The sequence below is a fragment of the Gadus chalcogrammus genome, chromosome 1 (assembly GCF_026213295.1).
Source record: "Gadus chalcogrammus isolate NIFS_2021 chromosome 1, NIFS_Gcha_1.0, whole genome shotgun sequence".
NCBI classification, from domain to species: domain Eukaryota; kingdom Metazoa; phylum Chordata; class Actinopteri; order Gadiformes; family Gadidae; genus Gadus; species Gadus chalcogrammus.
In genome coordinates this window covers 8677212-8699092 of record NC_079412.1, presented here as the reverse complement: position 1 = coordinate 8699092, position 21881 = coordinate 8677212, and the positions used below count along the sequence as shown (strand labels likewise).

At 40.7% G+C, this 21881-nt stretch overlaps 4 protein-coding genes across 4 annotated transcripts in view; all 4 read right to left on the bottom strand.

Annotated features, from left to right (window-relative positions):
• LOC130380064 (homeobox protein HOX3-like) overlaps positions 1-21881 on the bottom strand; it is a 33925-nt gene that overhangs the window by 7322 nt on the left and 4722 nt on the right. The window contains exon 2 of the mRNA XM_056587258.1: positions 10646-10725. The gene's annotated coding sequence lies outside the window, so the exon portion shown is untranslated. The remainder of the gene's footprint in view (positions 1-10645; positions 10726-21881) is intronic.
• hoxc4a (homeobox C4a) lies at positions 356-6062 on the bottom strand. The gene is made up of 2 exons (XM_056587279.1): positions 5545-6062; positions 356-5027 (listed from the first exon to the last, which is right to left on the bottom strand). Exons 1-2 carry the CDS (start codon positions 5978-5980, stop codon positions 4660-4662), a joined length of 804 nt encoding a protein of 267 aa, XP_056443254.1. The 5' UTR covers positions 5981-6062; the 3' UTR covers positions 356-4659.
• Positions 14535-17224, bottom strand: hoxc5a (homeobox C5a). The gene is made up of 2 exons (XM_056587318.1): positions 16472-17224; positions 14535-15625 (listed from the first exon to the last, which is right to left on the bottom strand). The coding sequence occupies exons 1-2, from the start codon at positions 16917-16919 to the stop codon at positions 15417-15419; spliced, it is 657 nt and encodes a 218-aa protein (XP_056443293.1). The 5' UTR covers positions 16920-17224; the 3' UTR covers positions 14535-15416.
• Positions 17891-20527, bottom strand: hoxc6a (homeobox C6a). The gene is made up of 2 exons (XM_056587307.1): positions 19686-20527; positions 17891-19219 (listed from the first exon to the last, which is right to left on the bottom strand). Exons 1-2 carry the CDS (start codon positions 20077-20079, stop codon positions 18915-18917), a joined length of 699 nt encoding a protein of 232 aa, XP_056443282.1. The 5' UTR covers positions 20080-20527; the 3' UTR covers positions 17891-18914.

Below are 21881 nucleotides of genomic sequence, written 5' to 3'. Positions count from 1 at the left end.
TAACTATGTTATTCCAGGAATGAGTTGTAGAAATGACATAATCCCTCACTCAAACCAACTGTGTTACACATGCGCTCTAAGAGGGAGAGCAGAGAGACAGGGCACGAGAGACACACACAGTGAGATAGAGAAACAACGATGGAGTCTGAGACAGGGAACCACAGAGGGAGTCAGAGAGAGAGAGAGAGAGAGAGAGAGAGAGAGAGAGAGAGAGAGAGAGAGAGAGAGAGAGAGAGAGAGAGAGAGAGAGAGAGAGAGAGAGGGAGAGAGAGAGAGAGAGAGAGACACAGAGAGAGGGGGAGACGGTGCATCTGGCTGAGAGGATAGGAACGTACTTCTACGGATTTATGACACACCCACCCCTGTTCTATACAAGACAGAATCTGTCCCTGGAAAATAGCAATGTGACCCCAGTTTCAACTCTGAGTCTTTATGCAGCTGCCATGGCTGCCGTTTAAACACACTACACACCTAGTCTCGTCTGAGACCTTTCATTGTAAAGCAAAGAGGCTGAAGAAGACTTTAACCTGAGACAAGTGTAAAGTATACTGTGGAAACAAACTGTAGACCACTTCCAACGACCACATGCACAATGTCTGATGCTGGCCATTGCAATGGTGTCACGTTGGTGATCTGGCATATGCCCAAGTAAGAAGCAAGGTTGGATTGGATTTAAGACTATTTTTCTAATAGTACAAGAGAGGATTTCTACCAAAAACCTTACGATGAACGAACATTCAAACTAAACACTGGAAAATGTGTTCTTTTAGATTTGTTTTGAGTACACTTAGTGGTCTGTTCGGTGTCTCCTACAGTTTAATGCTCAATACAATAAAAATACAATTACTTAGTTTGTAATTTTGTCCACACAAAAACAAACAAATAATGTGTTTTAGTACAGATAATAGTGCAGAAAATATGCTGCAAATATTGTGTTAATAAAAGCAAGGTAAAGCGTGACATCTGGTACGTTTGTGGGGAACCCCATGGGTCTCTGAAGACACAGAAAGGATTCCATTACTAGTCCCAGCATACAATTACATCACTGATTTACACCCATAATAGGGTTGAGAGCTTTTAATTCAACATAGGTTTAGTTCCATTCTTAATTTAGCCAATAACCCAACCAAGGGCTCATGTTGTATGCTAGATCAGTTGGATGTGGTCAAATCCCAGAAAAGGCGATACAGGTTTATAAATAATGCTTCCAGTAATAACAATAGGTGTTCTCACCCAGGTTGCAGAGCTCTGGCATATTGCATGGAACTCTATTGCACTTGAACCTAGGCTGCCCGCCTGCGTCCGAGGGGCACTTAGTGGGGGAAAGGCTCCAAGCGTTAGACAAAATGAAGAGCCTGGATGGGTCTTTTTTGTCCCCCTTTCAGTCCCGAGAATGTGTCTTTCTCTCTTTTTATCATCACTCAGGGACATTTGGCTGGATTAATCTTGCATTGTGCTACCACCATGTGTTAAGTAACGGTTGCTGACTCTGTGTGAGAGCCACACAATAACAATGAAACAGGCCAATACATATAGTCATTAGTCTCGTTGGGGGCATTCAGGAAGAGGACGAGGAGACGCCGAGAGTCATCTGGATGCCTCCTGATGGAGAGCACCCCTGTTTGCAGAAAGAGACACACATAAATGAAATGTCTAGTGAGAGGTGTACGGATGGGATATTATTAGTAATTCGATTCATTGTGTATAGAGCCTACTTGAACGGTGTATATTGGTTTTTAATCGCATTAAGGAGCCCGTGTGTGACATGAGGTAGACAAACCATAAGATAATGGTACACCAGATATAAATAACGTATAGGGTTAACATTGAGCAGTCACTGTACTGTGAGACCTAGGGCAGTCCAGAGGCCGTTTGACCCCAGCACAAATACTGTTTAAATTAATATATTTTTTAATGAATTAAATCTATCCAATTGAGCATCAGATTGATCAACAATTAAATTGCATACACCATGTTGGTGTTTTTGATTGAAAGTTCAAAAAATAAATGCTTAAAGAATGTTTTCATGTGGATGCAAATTATTTATTTTTTCCAAACAGAAGGATTATGTGTGTAGTCTAGTCTAGTTGTGTGAAGGGTCATGGCAATACACAGGTCGTTATACAACGTAGCCCACAGAGTGAGGCTAAATTGTTTCCTGGCCAGCAGTGCAACACTTTTTCGGGTGACTTTAGCGAGGCGAACAAAGGGCAACACATTAAGAAGTGTCCTTCCACAGGCCTCTCTATAGGCACATTGCACACTAAAAAAATCACAAAGAAAGCCCATTCCAAGGGGGACCCACGACGGCACCATGAGGGAACACGGAGAGCGAACCTGCCGGGTCACCCGGGTTGGGGAGGTCGCCCATCCAGACCGAAGTGAGCCTAATCGGTCAGAAAATGTGTCCTCGAAGTGAACTCAGCCTTCCCCTGCTTTGCCTTAAATTTCCAACCTTTTCAGCCTCTCGACGTGCAGGCGACAGGGCTTGTGAAATCGGAGGGATGCTGCGGCTTTGGCGTGCACATTAATTTCTCTAATCTGTCTAGCAACATAAAGGCCCCTGAATTCATTTTTCAGCGCCGTCTCAGCGCCCTTCTCTAGTGCCCCTCCAAAGCCACGTCCAAACACAGCATTATAACCGCTTATATGTTGGACGTAACATAGATAATCTTTAGTCTAAATAAAAAGGAGCAACAATGGCTATGATCAGGTAGATTACATGTAGCCCATATTTCCATTTAATGCTATAGGCCCTACACTAGGCCTACTATAGAACACAACACTGATAACTCAAGATGGATGTTTAGGAATATCGCGTGTCTTTGTGCGCATCTGCCCCCCACTAAGAAAGTCTTTTTTTATAAAATCCATTCAAGTCACAATTCCAATAATCCATCAAGTCCTCGTGTCTCTTCAAGATAAAGTCAGATTTTAATTTTAAAAGTATTTTTTCACAAAACTGCAAAATAACTAGAATAAAACATTGAAACCATAAATAAAATTGAAATAAAACAAAGAGGCAAGGGCCTGCTTACTTCTTTAGAAATGACAAGGTGACATGTTTTTGAATCAACATTTTACATCCTGTAAATATTAGCATGCCTGGAGAATGTAGGCATCAGTCGTAAATACTCTTCTCTTGACAATGTGTTGGAACACATCCCGGGAAGGGGGCTCTGACGTTACAGGCACCGTGTTTTGAAACCGGAAAATTCGACACCATCAAAGTATAAAGTCTTCTAGCAAAGCATCGATCTGAAATGAAGCATCACAATGTGGAATAGTGTTGTCATACGCTAGAAATACAGAGAAAAATGAAAAACCACCCAGCGATTTTTTCGTAATATGCAAGGCATTGGGACAAAACTGGGCCACGATGACTAGAATATCAATCAGAATATCAATATCATGCTCAATATCAGAGGCCTGATGCTAACCAAGACAACGTGACGCTTTGGGCTATAGCCTCATCATGGGTGTTTTGTTGGCCAGTAGAAATTATGGGATCGAGTTGCCGAATTAAGATACACCAAAAATAGTTTCTCAATTGTAAAATTTAATTTATAGGAAATAAACATTTGTTTAAGTATGCCAAAGGATCCACATGCAGCTGTTCTCTGCATGTCGTATGTGGGAGGCAAAGCTTAATTCTTTCGAGCTGGCAGTGGCATTGCAGTCTAGTGAAGGGCTTCCATGTCTTGCCTTTATGGTTAGTTGAATGCCCTTTAGATTAATTATAGTGCACGTAGGCCTATGCATAGAACAAACTAGTCCATTTGCTGTTGGGACCTTTTTTTTTAAACTATTGATGTCCTCTATAAGTGGCATTTGAGGACACACAAACAACACATGTAGCAGTTAAACTAGTTATATACAATATTAAATTAAATAACGCAAGGAGCCGAAATATTTCACAATCACAGCTTGTAAACACGGTGAGCAATTGGTTAACCTTATAAAATGTTAATTTACCCATAATGTACACCTTAAAAGCATAGCTCTAAAACCAAAAGAAGAGTGACCCACAACTGGATCTAAAGGAAGTCGAGCAACGATAAAACACTCACTGTTTTATTGACCAATATGATTATCACAAGTACACTAGACTCCGTTTATTGCATATAACAATAATCTGCTTTAACGGTCTAAAACACAACATCAACAACACGAAACTAAATTGTAAACAAAAAACTGATTTGTGAAAATACACAATGTAATTCACAAAATATTTTCTACACGTTCAAGATCAATGGAGTGCTCCAGCTATTCATTTTTATTTTACCAAAAATAACTATTATCATAACGATGTCCTTCCAGTGTTGTTTGAAATAAATAGATTGTGCATTTCACCTTGGGCAGCAGGGCGAAAGAATAGCCCACGATAACATGTTGACCAAATGTACATTTTTCTGCATTTTCTCTCCTTAATTGAAAACATTTTTTTTCTCAATAAAAAACATCTCAACTCTTCATTAAATAAATTAAACCCTGTATCACGTAAAAATAATTCATCGGTATTCGCTTAATCCATGCTATATAACATGCAATTTATATAACTTTGGACTTAAAGGAAACCGCACAAGATAGCTACGAAAACTAAATATATAACTTCTATAAATAACCAGTTCTTCTTGTTGTTCTATCCCCTTCCCTGGTTTATAACCTGGTAATATCCTCGGCATGCTGCGCTCCGGTCAGTTCATCAGGGCTGGCCCCGGCCCCGGTAGCGGCCGCGGCCACTGCCACAGCGCCGGCTGCTGAGCCCGTATTGGACCCGGAGGACGAAGAAGAAGATCTCACTTTGGTGTTTGGAAGCCTGTGGTCTTTTTTCCATTTCATCCTGCGATTTTGAAACCAGATTTTAATCTGTCGCTCGGAGAGAACCAGGGTATGGGCAATCTCGATGCGCCTCCGCCGAGTTAAATATCGGTTATAGTGGAATTCCTTCTCCAATTCTAAAACCTGCTGTCGAGTGTATGCTGTCCTAGACCGCTTGGGTTCCGTCCCATTGTAACCCGAGTTCACTGGAAAAGGGGAAAGGAGAGGGGGAGAAAGGGAGAAAGAAAGGGAGGAAAGGAAGTGTAAACAAGACTTGCCTCAACAGGGATATGACAGAAAGATTTATTGGATAAATGACTGTTAAGCTGTTGGACAAATTTAAATGGGAAGTTAAGAACTTTTCAACGTAATGAAAGGACCCTCACATCCAACTAAATTATTAATGCAACATTACAAAGCTCTATCTTTTTTTCTTTCTTATTATTCATCTCTCCCCCCTCTCTATCGCGCAATACATAACAGCAGAAGCCACATGGCGATACGGCTGCCCTGAGTATACCTCGGCTATAAAATTTATGGTGGGTGTAATTACCAATGCCGAGTCGTAAATCCGCCTCAATTGTGCCATTTCAAAGGCTTCCCTGCTATCGGAGCAGGGGCTGGCAACGAGATGGGAGTCAGAGGGACTGATAAAGGGAGGGAAAGGGAGAGAAGAGCAAGAAGAGCAGGAGTGCAGAGAACATAAACATACACGTTGCCTACCAGTGCTGACGTGAATCTTCTTCATCCACGGGTACACCACGGGCTGCTTCATGGAGGCAGCGCTGTGTGGATGCTCCGGGGTAGCTTGGTTGCAGGCGGAGGTTGCAGCCGGTGGGGTGGCGGGGGACATAGATAACTGTGGGGTTTCACATGATGCAGGTTGCCCTTTCCCTGCAAGCAGGTGCGCAGAATGGGGTAGTCCATGCACCCTTGGCGTGTCAGGTTCAGGGATGCTTGCACAGTTATATTGGCGGTCCTGGTAGCTTGCCCGCGGAGGATATATCTCCTGGTGGTGATGCTGGTAGCCACTGTCCCTTGCGCGGCTGTAATATTCTGGACTATGTTCTGGGATATAGCTATTTTGCGAATATTCCTCGCATGGAGGAAATTTCGGATCAATGTAGTTAGACTCCATCAAATACGAGCTCATGATCATTAATTTCTGGAGTGGAAAATAATTTTTCTAGCTTTGTCGTTTTTCTGCTCCATAAAGCCCTCCTACTCGAGCAGCCCTGTAAAGTTACTTTTACCACGTGACCCTATGGCCCAATAGCAGAATAAGAGGTAGTTCCCGGATAAGGAACCAGAGGTATTAAACATACCTACAGTCGCCATGGTAGACACAAATCTCTCTCTCTCTCTCTCTCTCTCTCTCTCTCTCTCTCTCTCTCTCTCTCTCTCTCTCTCTCTCTCTCTCTCTCTCTCTCTTTCGGTCTATCTCTCTCGCTCGCTCTCTCTCGCTCTCTCTCTCTCTCTCTCTCTCTCTCTCTCTCTCTCTCTCTCTCTCTCTCTCTCTCTCTCTCTCTCTCTCTCTCTCTATCTCTCTCTTTCACACACACACAAACACACACACACACACACACACACACACACACACACACACACACACACACACACACACACACACACACACACACACACACACACACAAACACAAGACCACACTCTCTCACTTTATCTCCCCCTCTCTCTCTTTCGCGCACTCTCTTTCTCTCTTCCCCTCCCCCCTCTCTCTCTTTCTCTCTGGATTTGTATCGTCCTCTCTCTGTGTATGTATCTATTTATCTAAGGTGTTATAGCCATGGTAAGGCACAACAATACAAACGGGATAGTTTGACGAATAGGCTATATCAAGAAATATCGGGAAATGTGAAGATATCAGGAAATGTGCAGATATATGTTGTTGCCTTTATGGCTACAGGTTTTCAGTAACAATTTATGTATGAGCTTTAAAGAAAAAGGCTTTGTGTGGCTTTGATGTTAAAATGCAACAACAAGATATTAATTGCAGTTATACTATTGACCAATAGTAAAATCTATTTTATTACATTTGATTTCTGAAAGCCACACCATGGGGCCGATAGGAAGATCCTTTGCCTTTCACACCTTCTTTTAGGAAGAAAGTTTTGATTTAGTATATTCACAATGTGTATTTATTATACATACAGATATGTTGCATCAAATCAATATTATTCCATAGTAAGGTTTGTATTGTCACTGGCATGATAGCCAGTGACATCACATCAGCGCTCTTGTGATTTCAATGATTGGGATGCAATGCTTAACCATGTTGTTGAAGGATCTTACAATACGCAATTTGTTTACAATACGATAAGCCTAGGTCACCACATTAACATGAATTGGATGCACTGCATATCATTTTAACATTTGGTCCCTTATGTAAAAATGAGCATCTTCAACCCCTTTAAAATCTTTATTTCCTCCAAGCGCTTTCTTTGTGAGCTTCCAGACTGGAAAATAAAACCTGTACTGCCTGGTGGGCCTATGTCATGACTTGGCAGTGGAAAAGAAAATACAACACTATTTAGTAGGTTGAGTCCAAAGTAGTCCTGATTTGAAATTAATGACCTATCATTGTTTGAATGCAATCATATCGCAAACATATATAGCAAACTCAATTTGCTGTAAATGTAGAGAATTTAAATGATGACCAATGCCAATCCTTTTTCCCATCTTTTGCCAGTCTGCCCTCATCAGAAGGTTTGACTCCTACCACTTAATCTCTGCACATTTGGACACTCCGGGTCCTACTATATCCTCCAGTACAGTCCCACCCCTGAAAAGCCTGAATGTATGCAAAACGTCCATTCTTGAGAAAAAAATGACTTGTTTCAGAGCCATGGCATCAATTAAGTAAGGAGTTACTTTATTTATAATAGTGACTAATTCACAAACAACATAACTTAGTTTGGTAGACTGTTATCCACTTAACAATGATCAACTGCCTGGTTCCACCGGAGACAACAGAGAGGCAGTATGCAAACTATACATGATAGACCATAAGCAGGAGCAGCGACAGCCGAACCTGGGAAAATGGAATAATATGTTTTGCTCTTCCTTGCACATGGGATATTGTGTTATCCCTAACACAATTTCGTAATACTGCTTTGTTCACACATTTTGCTTTTCGCCAAACTGTGATCCGATTTGTTGAGCATATGCGTTAACATACACGAATAGACAACTTACATACTTTACAGCACCAGCCTATGCAGATGAAACCGATTCATGGCAAAAATAACAGTTGTAATCATAATAACCATTATATTCAAAAGAAAAACAAGAATGAATCATCATAATAGTACATCAGCCCCGAATCTCGTAGTGGAAGCAGTGGTGCAAGTAGTTTCAAATATAGGGCAAGTTGTTGTTGTTGTTGTTGTTATTGTTGTGGGTGTTGAGGTACAGCAGCAACAAGACAACATTGTGTTGATCTGAATGCCTACCCGTGTACTTTCCAACAGTAGCAGATTTGCGTTTAGGCTTAAAAGTTAGCGGTGGAGTTGTTCTGCACCAGTGTTAAAGTAAAGAGGTATCTATCTTCAGTGCAACTAAAGGGAGTGTTATGGCCATATTATAATCTATAGATAAATAAATAATAAAAATCTACTGATGGTGGTACACATTTAAACCTTCCCAGAGAAAACAGAATACACAACATTTCTATTACCCCCTTGCAAGGATGTTAGAGGCGTTTTATAGAGCAATAAAACCCGTAAATCAGTCACTTTAAAACGATCTGCAGTAGCTTGCTTGTTTTACAGGGTCTGACACACTGCTGCAGATGGGTCTGCTCACTCTAGCCATAGCTAGGCTGTTGATGTTATGACTAGGAAAACACTTTGGGACTATGTTGCTCTGCTGCTTTTGCTAATAGAAAACTGAGGTTGCATGCCAATGTATGCTGCATAAAATACACAGAGACACGAAAATAAGGCCTTGGAAAAAAATAGCAGATAGATAAATCAATTCTCTTGCGTAGCAATTCAGTTGCCCATGTATTCCTGTAGAGACGTATTTGCGATGCTATGTACTGAACACAAATTCGGTTCTACAGGGTACACATAGACAACTAGTGTGTGAGTATGTTATAGGAGCTGCGGTGTGGTGATTTCTTAAGGGATTATTTTAGGATATATACATAAGCCTAATAAATGTTACGTTTTCAATATTTAGTCGTACTCACATCTTCTGCACCATGGTTTCAAAATAGATACAATTCGGGCACGGATATAAATACTTGCATATGCACGCTCACACAAAACAGGATAAAGGAGGGAAGTGGTTTCTCTCTCCACATTTAACAACTGCTTTTGGGCTAGCTCTTATATTAATATTCAGTCACAAACTCTGCCGATACAAAAGGGTCTGGTGACAGCGCAGATGAAAAATAAGTTTCTTTTGTTCTCAACGATTTCTTCTGCTTTCTATTACCATACTGACCGCTCGGTAACCTTTCTTCCTGTCGTCCTAGAAGCTAATGAGAAAAGCCCGGATGAAAAATGAATTGAAGATATGTGGCCTGATTCTGTGTTATTGAAGGTAAAACATGGGCTACTCGTGAATCAATTGAATTGATTAAAAACATAATACACATGGGAAATTGAAATGCCTTTACAAATAAGCTAATCTGCTTGCAAAATTTGGCTGTCTATTTTGTATTATGATAAAAAAAAAAAAAGAGGCGAGGATACGGCTTCTACAGGGAACCAACCCCGAAATATCCAGCAGATGTGTTGCTCGTTTAGGCATGCAAGTCATGAAATATTTGTCTGTTTGTCTGTTTTTCTTTGGTTGTTTTTATAACCCAAAGAAAAACCATACATGCATACCCCCTTCCTCGGCCTACTATTTTGTGGGCGCATTTTAATATTAATTAGACAGCCTGACCTGCGTCTCACCCCTCGCGTGTGACTGCTTCCAATAGTTCACTGCCAAGGATTATTGATGGAGAAACTGCAATGAATTCTTTCATCCCACAAATGGCTTTCAGATTGTGCACCTAGTTCAATAACTAGTTATAATGTAGAAGTGGAAAAAAATAGGCCCTCAGGCCTAATTTGATGTTTCATTTATTCATTTGAGAAATAGCATAGCTTCCATTTTCCTGCAGAATAACGGCTATACAAGCATGTTTACACAAGTATGCATGTGTAAACTACATCAACTAAATACATTTGGGATCTTAAAGGGGCTAGGCCCAATGTATTACATTGGTTAACAAGTCCTGGTTACAGACCTAACCTGGAATGAGACAGTTCATTTATTGCTTTGCAGTGGGCTACCGAGCAATAAGCAACCCTGATGAAAATGTTTATGATACACTTTTAATCAGCACGTAAACCCTAATAGCCCTTTAACTTTTACTCTTCCCTAGTGGGTGAAAATGGTAGGCTTTCCAGTATTCTAAGGGAAGTTATGATGGCCCGGGGTGGAAACAAACCCGTCCAACGTGTAAATAACCGAACCGCACGAGCCACGATTCCAGTAGGACAAATGCAGAATGCAGAAGGTGGAAATTGAATGGTAGGTTTGGCCTACTTGCAAATCACGGTGTCATAGTAGCCTACGTTATATTTTAAGTTGGAACCAATATTAACAGTAACAATCAATATTACAAAAAAGAAATGCCCTGCAGCTATGGTTTATTGGTCGACTTTAGTCTTGATGCCACTCTTTCCATGTGGAGCTCAAGATCCCAAGATCCGTATGCAATTCGTTCACATCTTTGTCATGGAACTATTTGACCAAATAGATTTCGGAATCAAGCTTTATATTCCATTGGGTAAAAATAGACAACCTTCCAACAGACGTGACACCTGGGCGTCGAACAGGTAGATCCTTGATACCATTCCCCTCATTTCGCCCCATCTTTATTTCCTGAAAAAAGAAAGAAAAACGAAAATAAGATCAAAAATGGTTCCTTAACAACTACAACAAGCAAGCATATTTAGCTTTGACCCGGTGGAAATTACAAATGTTAACATGTTGTCATCAAATTTCACATTGTTCGGGAATTGTATGCTATGCTCACAAAAAATGGTGAGACAATTACTACTCTTATGTTGGCCGCGGGCAAAGGACGAAATCATTTGGCAGTGTTGCACAGTTTTCACTACCTTAATGATTAATTCAGCCTCGCCCCATGCCTACGATTTCCTCTCTCTTTTATTTAGCCTAATTAGAGCCAGGTGTCCCAGAAAAGCTCTGGCAAGAGTTGGCTCCTGCAGAACGGGAGCCGAGGACAAAAATTTAGGACAGGTCATTTTTGATAGCTTAACTAAATGTACAATCATTTGATATTTCCTTAGGCAAATATTCTATGAATAGAAATCCTTAGACCTCATCAATACAGATGAATGATCCTTAGTCCAGAGTATTGTTCTTACGTTTAGATCGTTCTTTTATACAAATAATGAAGATGTGCAGCAGGAGTTCACGTGTTACCTAAAGTTTGCCAAAAGTATTTCCCCGGAAATGACCTCTCTGACTTGATGTGTCAAATCCAGAGATTTAGCATACAGAAGAAGAAGATGAAGAAGATGAAGAAGATGAAGAAGAAGAAGAAGAAGAAGAAGAAGAAGAAGAAGAAGAAGAAGAAGAAGAAGAAGAAGAAGAAGAAGAAGAAGAAGAAGAAGAAGAAGAAGAAGAAGAAGAAGAAGAAGAAGAAGAAGAAGAAGAAGAAGAAGAAGAAGAAGAAGATGATGATTATCAACATGGTTCAGTTTGATTACACGTGGTATTACCTTAATATATAGCCATACTATTCTGGAAGTTGTTAAAGGTTTTCCCTTAAAACCTAATCATTTTAGCAACCCCCGAAAATATGCGACTCTTTTTGAATTATGTAGGCCGATCTCCAATGCTTATCCAGAAATAATAACCAGCGTAGCCATATTTGAAAGAAAACCAAGTGATCCTAAGATCAAAGTAAGCTTGTATTTGCCCATTAGGTAGGCCTATGCATAGATTACACATGTATTACTCTATCCACTCAGTCTTTTATTTCTCAAAGAAAAAGAACATAAAACCAGTTTGGCCGAGCCACAAGAAAAGGCCGCGCCGGCAGGAGCATGTTACATAGTGCCCCCTATTGGATGTGCATAGTTGATCTTCTAATTGGACGAGCATAATCGGAAGGTTTCTCAACAACTTGCTATTGAAATAGCCATGATAAGACGAGCAAATCCATGAGCCCTTGAGTCTTCCACGGACAGCTTAGTTTTAAACGATGTAAACGAGGCCTGTGTGACAAAAGTTTGAGCAAAGCATTGTTTACTACATTTTAAAACATCTCCAGTCCTTATTTCTTTATTTGAACAAGACGACGATGGTGCTTCACGTTTTTTTCAATAATTGCAGCTGAGTTGTATTTTACTTAATGGAAGAAGTTGAGAAACAAACAATGCGTTCTATCAGAACTGATCGTTTGCAGTTTCATTAATATATGTGCTGAATACGTTATTTATGAAGCCTATTTATTTCTCTGAAAATGTATACCATGGAAACTATTTTGTTTTGAGATTACAGAGCACCTTTAGTGCATTTTCCCATAAGAAAAAAGCTTCTACAGCAAAGAAAATCTTCAGATATTCATCCGTTTCTTTCTATGATAATGTTGAGGACGATCATTATGAATGTTTTCCTTCACAGAATAAGGAAATGCCGAAAACAAATGGCTTCGGGCCGTCCGGCCATGTGAGGGAAATTGTGTGTGTGTGTGTGTGTGTGTGTGTGTGTGTGTGTGTGTGTGTGTGTGTGTGTGTGTGTGTGTGTGTGTGTGTGTGTGTGTGTGTGTGTGTGTGTGTGTGTGTGTGTGTGTGTGTGTCTGTGTGTCTGTGTGTCTGTGTGTGTGTGCGTGCGTGTGTGTGTGTTTGTGTGTTTGTGTGTGTGTGTGTGTGTGTGTGTGTGTGTGTGTGTGTGTGTGTGTGTGTGTGTGTGTGTGTGTGCGCGCGTGCGTGCGTGCGTGCGTGCGTGTGTGTGTGTGTGTGTGTGTGTGTGTGTGTGTGTGTGTGTGTGTGTGTGTGTGTGTGTGTGTGTGTGTGTGTGTGTGTCTGTCTGTGTCTGTGAATGTAGTGGCTGAAATGAGTGAGGATAGTAACGAATTAGAGATTTTGATAAACATCATTATGATTATTACCATTGTTCCAACAATAATAATAATAGTTACAATAATTATAATAATAATAATAAGGATAATAATTATAATAATGTTATTTATTTATAATTTATAATGCAACATATTGAAGATGCATAGATGCTAGGCAAGTGTTGGGTCTATTTTATTAATGTGGAGTGAATAATTAATGAAATCATCCATTCATAAAGTATTTTTATGTTTCGCTAATAGCAAATACAGACGAAAATCCAGGCCTATAATGGCGTATTTTGTGGCCAGCGAAGGTGTTGTAAAGCCGTTATAAACGACGGCCTATTAAATAGCGCCCGCTACTTCCGCCTCCTTGCAATTGCTGAGACGCGGGATCGAGACAGAGCTGCAATAAGACGTCTTCCAGAAAGATCAAAATGCATACAAGAACAAAACAACGGCAATGTTAAACCTGCCATTACGAGAGAGACCCTATTTCTCATTTGCATATTCGTCACGTATTATAGTCAACTTATTTACAATTAAACAACAATCAAACAAATGATATTCATGAATATCGAAATAGACTGCACAATTTACAAAAAGCAGAGTGTACTATTCAGTTCGAGTTGTGTAACGATATAAACAAGTTAAAAAAAACGTACTTACAGCTCCAGTATTGCCATTGCCCCAATACCATCCGCCTAGCATACAGTCCGGAGAAAGGTGCACCCTCACTGCCACAAAAGCCCTTTCTTACTCCGATAAGGCTAAGCCAGCAGCTGCGATTCCGGACAGTTAAGATTATATATGATGTGTATATATCGAAGGTTTGTCAGCTCTTCCAGGCCATAAAACCCACTTAAATGACACCACGTGCCTCCCATGCACCATTCACAGACCCTGCTTGGGGCGATTGGCATAAGTAACCTTGTAAACTTTAAAATACGCTAAAAGAAAGACAAGAAAAGGAAAAGGGGATTCGATATTGTCCACTTAAAGTTAAGGCCTGCCTGTACACAGAGTATACGTAAGTGGACTCTGAGCTAGCCAGTTTTCTGTAAAGGAGAGTTCAGTAGGATCTGTTAGTTGAAAGGTGAGTTGATCTTTATTTACTTTAAGTAAAATAAGAATATGGGCTGAGATCATGGTGTGTACTCTGCTTGCATGCGAGTTAGTCTTCTTTTATATGGGCGTCGTTAATTAAACGCACGGTGCGACACTTTCTCAGATCTGACAAAGGGGAAGGGTTTTCGCGATGTCTTATCATGGTGTGGTTATAGGAACCACTGGTTTGCATCCATGTTCCAATGTAACGCGTGTTATCACAGGCAGAGCGCCTTCCTACCCTGACCAAACAGGAAAGGGAGCGCGGTGAAGTGGCAGAGAGGGGGCAATAAAGTTTTATTATAGGGCTTTAAACTGGAGCGTTTGTCACTCCTTGAAATAGTGTAAAAAAAAAATAATACAACAAACTCACAATACAAATACTTGCTAAACATGATCGAGTCATTGATATCAGTTGATTGACATCGTGACAAATTTCAGATTTTGACTTGTTTTGGTTAAATATGTATCCAAAATGTATTCAAACCACAACTTCCTTTGTTGTCACTGAAGTGCAACTTGTAAAAAGAGCAAAAATAATAATATTAATAATAAAATAATAATGTAAAAAGGATTAGATCATTTGATGATTCAGTTTTTTTTTTATTGATTACAATTAATACATGAACAGTTCTGTTATTCCTTAGACATATATACCTCTTAAGCTTACCAACTGTAAAAAGGACCTCAATTGAATAATACAACAATATCATTGCACAATCCTAAATAGTAAATGACATAGTGTTACATGCATATAACCCTAACAAAACAATCACAACTAACAGCTCACTAACACCACAACGACGTTCCTAACGTGGGCATCTTTAAAATAAAATAAAAATAAAAAAAAAGGCCAAACGACAATCTTAACAAGTGATTGACTAAGTGCTGGCTATGATAACTTAGTGAAATTTTAAAAGCATTATGCTTTGATTAATACGTAGGTTTATTGGATTAGTTTAAAAACTTTTCTGCCAGATTGACAGTAATGGCATGGCTATCAGTTAACATTCTGCTTTTATCTTAATTAGACAACATGGAATATAATTGGCATGTGGGCCTACTGTAAAGCCTTCAACTATTTAGCCTTTAAGAAAGACTTTCAGTGTGGCTCAACCACTCATCTTCACTCCGGCCCTCGGCGAGGTAAAGTAAGGCTATCGTCACATGGGCGGCAAATTAATTTAGAAATGTAGAGCAATTGGTCAAACTGAGTGATATTCAATACATTAGATCCCAAACTGCAGGAAGTGACATATAATTGGTGATGAAGCACATAGCACGGTGTCATGATGTCATTGCTCCGAGCGGTTCATCTGGAGGTCACGCAACTCTCCGCAGCGTGCTATGTACACTGCGTTCACGGGCGTGCTGCTTATTCCTTCACTTTGATCTTTGAGTCCTTCTTCCACTTCATACGTCTGTTCTGGAACCAGATTTTGATCTGCCTCTCGTTTAGGCACAGGGTATGGGCGATCTCTATGCGCCTGCGGCGACTGAGGTACCGGTTGAAGTGAAATTCTTTCTCCAACTCCAGTGTCTGGTAGCGGGTGTAACTGGTCCGTGAACGTTTACCTTCCGATTCTGAAGTGGTATTAAAATCAGTTAGCTTTCATGTCTTACGAGAAATACACACAGAATTACATAAGGTCTACTCTCACAGGGTTTTTTAAGGTATCGAATGCAATAGTTGCCTTTACTCATTAAATATGTGTTGGCCTTTAGAAGCTACACATGTAGGCTACATATATTAAAAAGAAAAAGCACAGCAGAGGAAAGACAATATCTCATTACTCATAAAATATTTATCATTTTTTTTTAAATGCATGCAGTGTTGGCATATTGGTCGTAACCATTTCAACGTTATTTCAATGTTGTTACCAATCAAAATGCACATAATCTCCAGCAAAAAATAGACAACATGGGCTAAAAGTGGCTCCATTACATGCCTGGACAAAAAGGCAGGTCTACCCATAGGCCTATCTGTTCGACGTGAAGAGTTCAGCAATAGGTCAGGGCTTGATTTTACCCAGAGTTCAAATGAAGGTTAAATCTCTTCAAAAAGAGAGTTGATAACAGAATGCATGGCCTGACAAACGAGTACAATTGACACGTCCAAAAAGTGATGAAATAAAAAAAAATGAGTCAAACAGCAATGCTCAATGTTAGGCTATTTCATAATTGTATCAAAGATTATTCTGTTATCCAATTATACATCTATAAATCAGCCCAGAGATCACCTCTTCACCGTAACGGAGCAGGTTTACGAGCAATGGATGCCTTTGTCATAAAATTTATGACCGAGAGTTTTTATTATTTCCTGCGTTTGGCCTATAAAACTGAAGAGGAAATTTGGAATGGGAAAAGAAGTGCAGCAGCCACGATGGGGAAACCTTCTCTGTGGCACATTAGAAAATAGGCAAACTTTACCGTGGTTTATATGTAGTTTTGTCATCCAGGGATAAATCTGTGGCCGTGGTTCACCCTCCTGATGCTGGCTTAAATTTGTGTTACGTTTAATCGCATGCGTGCTCTCGACTTTCCTCTCGTTGCCTTCGGTGTTGGTCGTGGATTTCCCACTATGGTCCATGTCTCTGTCAGTCCCCTCGGCCAGCAGCCCGGTCCTGCTGTAGCTGAGAGCACCCGGGTCCACGGAGCTGCCGGAGACCATGGTGAACTCACGTCCAGGCGCTGCAGGGAGATCCGTACTGCCACGCAGGCGAGTTTTCATCTCCTCCCGATCAGCAGAGGTTGGCGGGACGTGAGAAGTGAATATCCCGCTGACATTAACACCCTCGTATCGACTGGACTGGCGCCCAGATAAAGAACTACAGTTATCGAAGCTAAACATAATATGGAGAAGTTGCCTTGATTGCATGAGAATAAACGCGCAAATGTCAAGAGCACATTTGAAGTATAGACTTTCTATAGTTTATGTTCAACGCTGTGAATATATAGAGAGATAGGTAGATAGAGGCTGTATGTATCTGCTATTTCGGTCTTTTGTTGAGCATAGCTTTTCTTTGTAGCCTTCTTGAATTTCGGAGCTGTCGGTTCAAAAAAATAAAGCAGGATTTATAGGTGGGTTAGGCTATATGGTATCTATTTTTTCTTGATACGACGTACCCTGCCCAAATATGGGGTGTTTGTGTGGGATCACGTGCAAATGTTGGCCAGTCATAAATTGGCCTGATACTCAATGGAGATATTGATGAATAGGAGAAACGTGTCCGGTAAACTTTAGGCTTATAGTTGTTTAAGACCAAGTAGGGGTTTTGGTGAAAATGGCAAGACTATAAGACAAGAGCGTCATCTGGTGTTGGGTATAGGGCAGGGCGATCATGTCCAACCCCCCCCCCCCCACACACACACACACACACACACACACACACACACACACACACACACACACACACACACACACACACGCACGCACGCACGCACGCACGCACACACACACACACACACACACACACACACACACACACACACACACACACACACACACACACACACACACACACACACACACACACACACACACACACACACACACACAGACCACCACCACCACTCTAATAAGCCATGGTGCGTGCCCCACAAAGACAATCTTAATGCGATTCTCATTGCGCAACTGCCCGGCACAAAGGTATAACTACTGTTCACCAAATAAACCAATAATAATAATAATAATAATAATAATAATAATAATAATAATAATAATAATAATAATAATAATCATCATAATCATGGTCATCATAATAATCGTTATCATGATACAAATTATAATAATAACAATAATTGATTACCACCAACTTAGAGACACTTGAGAATGTTCTGATGGTTATTGTTATAATAAACACGTGCGTATGCCTATTGTCGTCGTAGCCTACTGGTACTTGTTTTATAATACAAATATAGTTATATAGCCTATATCGTTATAATCAGCCTCTCAAAGAAAGACACCAACAACGTTGAGGCTTTATTCGGAATCGTCCTCATCTCCAGACATTTACCGTAAACTCTAGGCCTATCACGCGTATTGTGAATACCCAGCGTCAATACCAATCATTTGAGGTGGACCCCAACCGTATCACCCTCAACCAATCCCAAACTAAATGGTAAGTAGAAAAAGGATAAATGTTTTTACAAATATTTTATTGATAATTTCTTATAATACACAATTTCGACAAACATGGATTTGTAACCCAAAACAAGTGACGGATTACTAATGTACAAATCTATCTCACGAGAAAAGCTTATCGAGTCTAATGGAAAAATGACTAAGCTCAGAGTTATAAAGCGGCTATCAAAGCGGTTAAATGCACATAAGTCCTCACAGGATTTACATAATATAATACTACTTTGAATATACAGGCATCTCCGTTTCCTGCGTGTTTTATCCCGTGCAACTAGAATAGGCTATTACATTAGAGTTGTAAAATACGTGAGCGTCTGATCCTTCATATGGAATGTTAATGGAAAATGTCCACTTAAGTCTGACTTAGGCCAACACTGCTGGTTTGAGGGGGAGTGATAAGGTTTACAGTGATGGATTGTGTTCGGGACAAATAGGATACTTTTTTCTTCAATATGTGGAACAATTTGAAATCAATATGTTTATTTTATCACACAAACACAAATTGGAATGAAATGTAATTACACGCTCCACTATTAAGATATTCCGTGTGCCATGTGTTGACGCCCGCAGGAATGTGGACTTCTCTATTTGATTCAGCGCTCGCAATGTAGATATGAGATAATACGAGAGCGCAGTACAGCTGTTTTCATGCAGTTAAGTCTCTGGTCCATACATCTTTTAGGTAGTGTTGTTGGGTATCCATCGTTATCTCCCTTTCATTTTAGCTCGTGTTCATTCCTTTTTCTTCTCCTCTTCCTTCCTCTCCTCCGCATCACTGCGTTCCTCCTCTTGAGTGGCTGCTGTCTGTTCAGATCCAGTCACTGTGGACGTCAGGTTGCTCTCCTTCTTCCATTTCATGCGGCGGTTCTGAAACCAGATTTTGATCTGGCGTTCTGTTAAACAAAGGGCATTGGCGATTTCTATGCGTCTGCGCCTCGTCAAGTAGCGGTTGAAGTGGAACTCCTTTTCCAGCTCCAGTGTTTGGTAGCGAGAGTAGATCTGACGTCCTCTGCGTCTGTCGGACCCGTAGCCTACACCTATATGGGATCAAATGATATGACAGCATGTGGTTAAACCTTGTATTATAAAGAGCATGACACAATTAGACGCACGGATATGACCCTGTGAAGTTCTATAGTAAAACGATTGACTTGTTATCAGGCTTTTGTTGGAAAAACATTATCAAGGCGACAATAACCAAAACACAGAATGATAAAAACAACTAAACTGCATTTAATTGCACCTTATTGCACAGATTTATTTTGTTAAAATTAAACAAGGGAAGCATGGATAATAATAACTTTCTAATACACCGTGTTCAAATACCATACCTGTAAATCATTCAAAAACGAAAGCTGTTTGTTTGCATGTGAAAAGGCCCATCTACAAGTCGAGTGGATACAGTAATGGTTTATGGGGCCATAAAAAGTAACTTACTCCTTTGGTAAGACATATCGTAAAACTGGCCCATTTCCTTAATTTATTTGTCGTAGTAAAACTCACCGCTGTGTGAGTTCATTCGCTGCATCCACGGGTAGATCGGCACGTTGCTCTTCTGCTCCTGGGCTCCCCTCGCCTGATCCAAAGTGTACTCCTGTGAGATGTGGCTCTGTGAACTAAGTCCCATGTTTGTTTGTCTGCAGCTGGGTAGCCCATCTTTGTCTTGAAGAAACACATTTGATCCATATTCGTATTGCGCCCGGCCAGAGCCAAACACGACGTTGTCTTGAGGAGAGTAGAAAGGTGCATATATCCGATTTTGGCTCACAGCAGCCCCGTACGACGAAAAGTGTCTGACAGTGTCATAGGTGGTGGAATTTAGGGGTACGTTTGGTAGGACGTCTTGACCACCGGATAAATGGCAGGAGATCGACGGATTTGCAAAATAAGAATTCATACCTTGTCTTTAACCCTCTCCAACTCTCCCCACTTCTTTATCGTTCTCCTCTGAAATCCCTTCACTGTAAATCCGCTCTCCTTCTAATTTCACCAAAACGACACCTTTCACAATGAAACCCTCTCCCACCCTCTGATACTCTCAATGCAACTAACCCACTTTGAGGATTCAATATTATTAATTTCCAATCTCCGGTAAGCCGCTCAAACCCGAGTGTTATAGCTGAGCCTTGGCTCCGGGAGAGACAATATGACAATGTCAGCTGACCGTTCTCCGCCAATTGAAAGGCAGGAGTGGAGGAGAAACTGTAGCTTTTAGCTCAGAGCTACATTACTGTTAAAACTCCGACAAACACGACACAGAGCACTCACACTGGTCGTTGCTACAGCATTTCTTAGTGGAAATACACATTTTGAAGTTCATTAGCCTGCCGGCGCACGGATAATTAAGTCAATTAAATACCAAAACCTCGATTTAGGCTCTGTATATTATAAAGGCTGTGCTATATCACAAAACATAAAGAAAATTATTTTTACATCTGTCAGATTTATTATACATTTTATAAAAAATTGAAAAATAAATTACACAGGATATCTAACGACACGGTAGGCTACCTGTGTGACTCAGTGCATGTGTGTGTGAGGGTGAGTGTGAGTGTGCGTGTGCGTGCGCGTGTGCGTGCGTGTGTGCGTGTGTGCGTGCGTGTGTGTGTGTGTGTGTGTGTGTGTGTGTGTGTGTGTGTGTGTGTGTGTGTGTGTGTGTGTGTGTGCGTGTGTGTGTGTGTGTGTGTGTGTGTGTGTGTGTGTGTGTGTGTGTGTGTGTGTGTGTGTGTGAGAGAGAATGAGAGAGATAGAGTGTGTTTATTTCTGTAGTGTTTCATGTATGTAAGCCATCTAAACCGTACTGCACACCGCGTTATGTGTGATCTTGTTGAAATGCTCGGTCTGCATATTATACATTTAGCCAATTCATATCAAACGTCCTGAATAGAAAATAACTTTTTTGTTGTGGCATTATAATGTGTATAAATAGAATGTGTCATTTCAACTATTGTGGCTTCTATTGAGTGCACTGGGGGAGGGTTGAGGTGGTAAGAATGCGTTTATGGTCTCTCTTCTCTGAGGGCAATAAAACAAGTGACATTCCCCAGTTTCCAAACACCTACAGCAAAAGCTCTGCAACAACGAGCAGCAAGCTGGAAGAGGAGAATGAACAGCTTTTGTACAACATTTGGAGGTATAGGGCTACATTTACGGTATTACCGCGGATCTGCAGTCTGCATGTAAAGGCTAAAAGAGAAAGGAGCTGATATCAACAAGGTATTTCGGCGGCCCTTTTGTCGATCATCGGTTCAGTTATGCGATTGTCCTGCCTGCGTCAGACCATTTCGTCACAAGCCACTCAGTACAGCCGCCTTCTTCACTAGGCCGCATGTACAAACTCATTCCATCCAACTAAAGGTCCACATAATGTACAGGTTCACACCCAATATTTTTTTTACCATAGGAGAGGTCGTTCTCTCAAATGCAAAGCGAAGACTGAAGTTCTCCATCTTTCCAAATAAAGCTTCGACATTCCTTGACATGGCGGGAGGAAATGGAACTAATAATTATCTGAGATGTGGAGTTGTGGCTTATGGGTTTGAACAAGTCGAGGGAACCGTTTGCGTTAGAAATGCACAATAGGAGTGCGGCATTTGTGTCTGGACTATAATCCGGAAAAAAAAAAGCACCTATTGTAAACATATTGTCATCTAGACAAACCGCCTTCCCGTTCATGAATTTCATCATCACAAAGCTTGT

What these genes read in the sequence shown, in the direction of transcription:
- hoxc4a (XM_056587279.1), bottom strand. Translation starts at nt 5,980, where the DNA reads ATGATCATGAGCTCGTATTTGATGGAGTCTAACTACATTGATCCGAAA. An exon ending in GAAGATTCACGTCAGCACTG is followed by an intron (nt 5,028 to 5,544) that starts GTAGGCAACGTG and finishes CCCCTTTTCCAG; the next exon opens with TGAACTCGGGTTACAATGGG.
- hoxc5a (XM_056587318.1), bottom strand. Translation starts at nt 16,919, where the DNA reads ATGCAATCAAGGCAACTTCTCCATATTATGTTTAGCTTCGATAACTGT. An exon ending in AAAACTACATATAAACCACG is followed by an intron (nt 15,626 to 16,471) that starts GTAAAGTTTGCC and finishes ATACCACTTCAG; the next exon opens with AATCGGAAGGTAAACGTTCA.
- hoxc6a (XM_056587307.1), bottom strand. Translation starts at nt 20,079, where the DNA reads ATGAATTCTTATTTTGCAAATCCGTCGATCTCCTGCCATTTATCCGGT. An exon ending in GCGAATGAACTCACACAGCG is followed by an intron (nt 19,220 to 19,685) that starts GTGAGTTTTACT and finishes GATCCCATATAG; the next exon opens with GTGTAGGCTACGGGTCCGAC.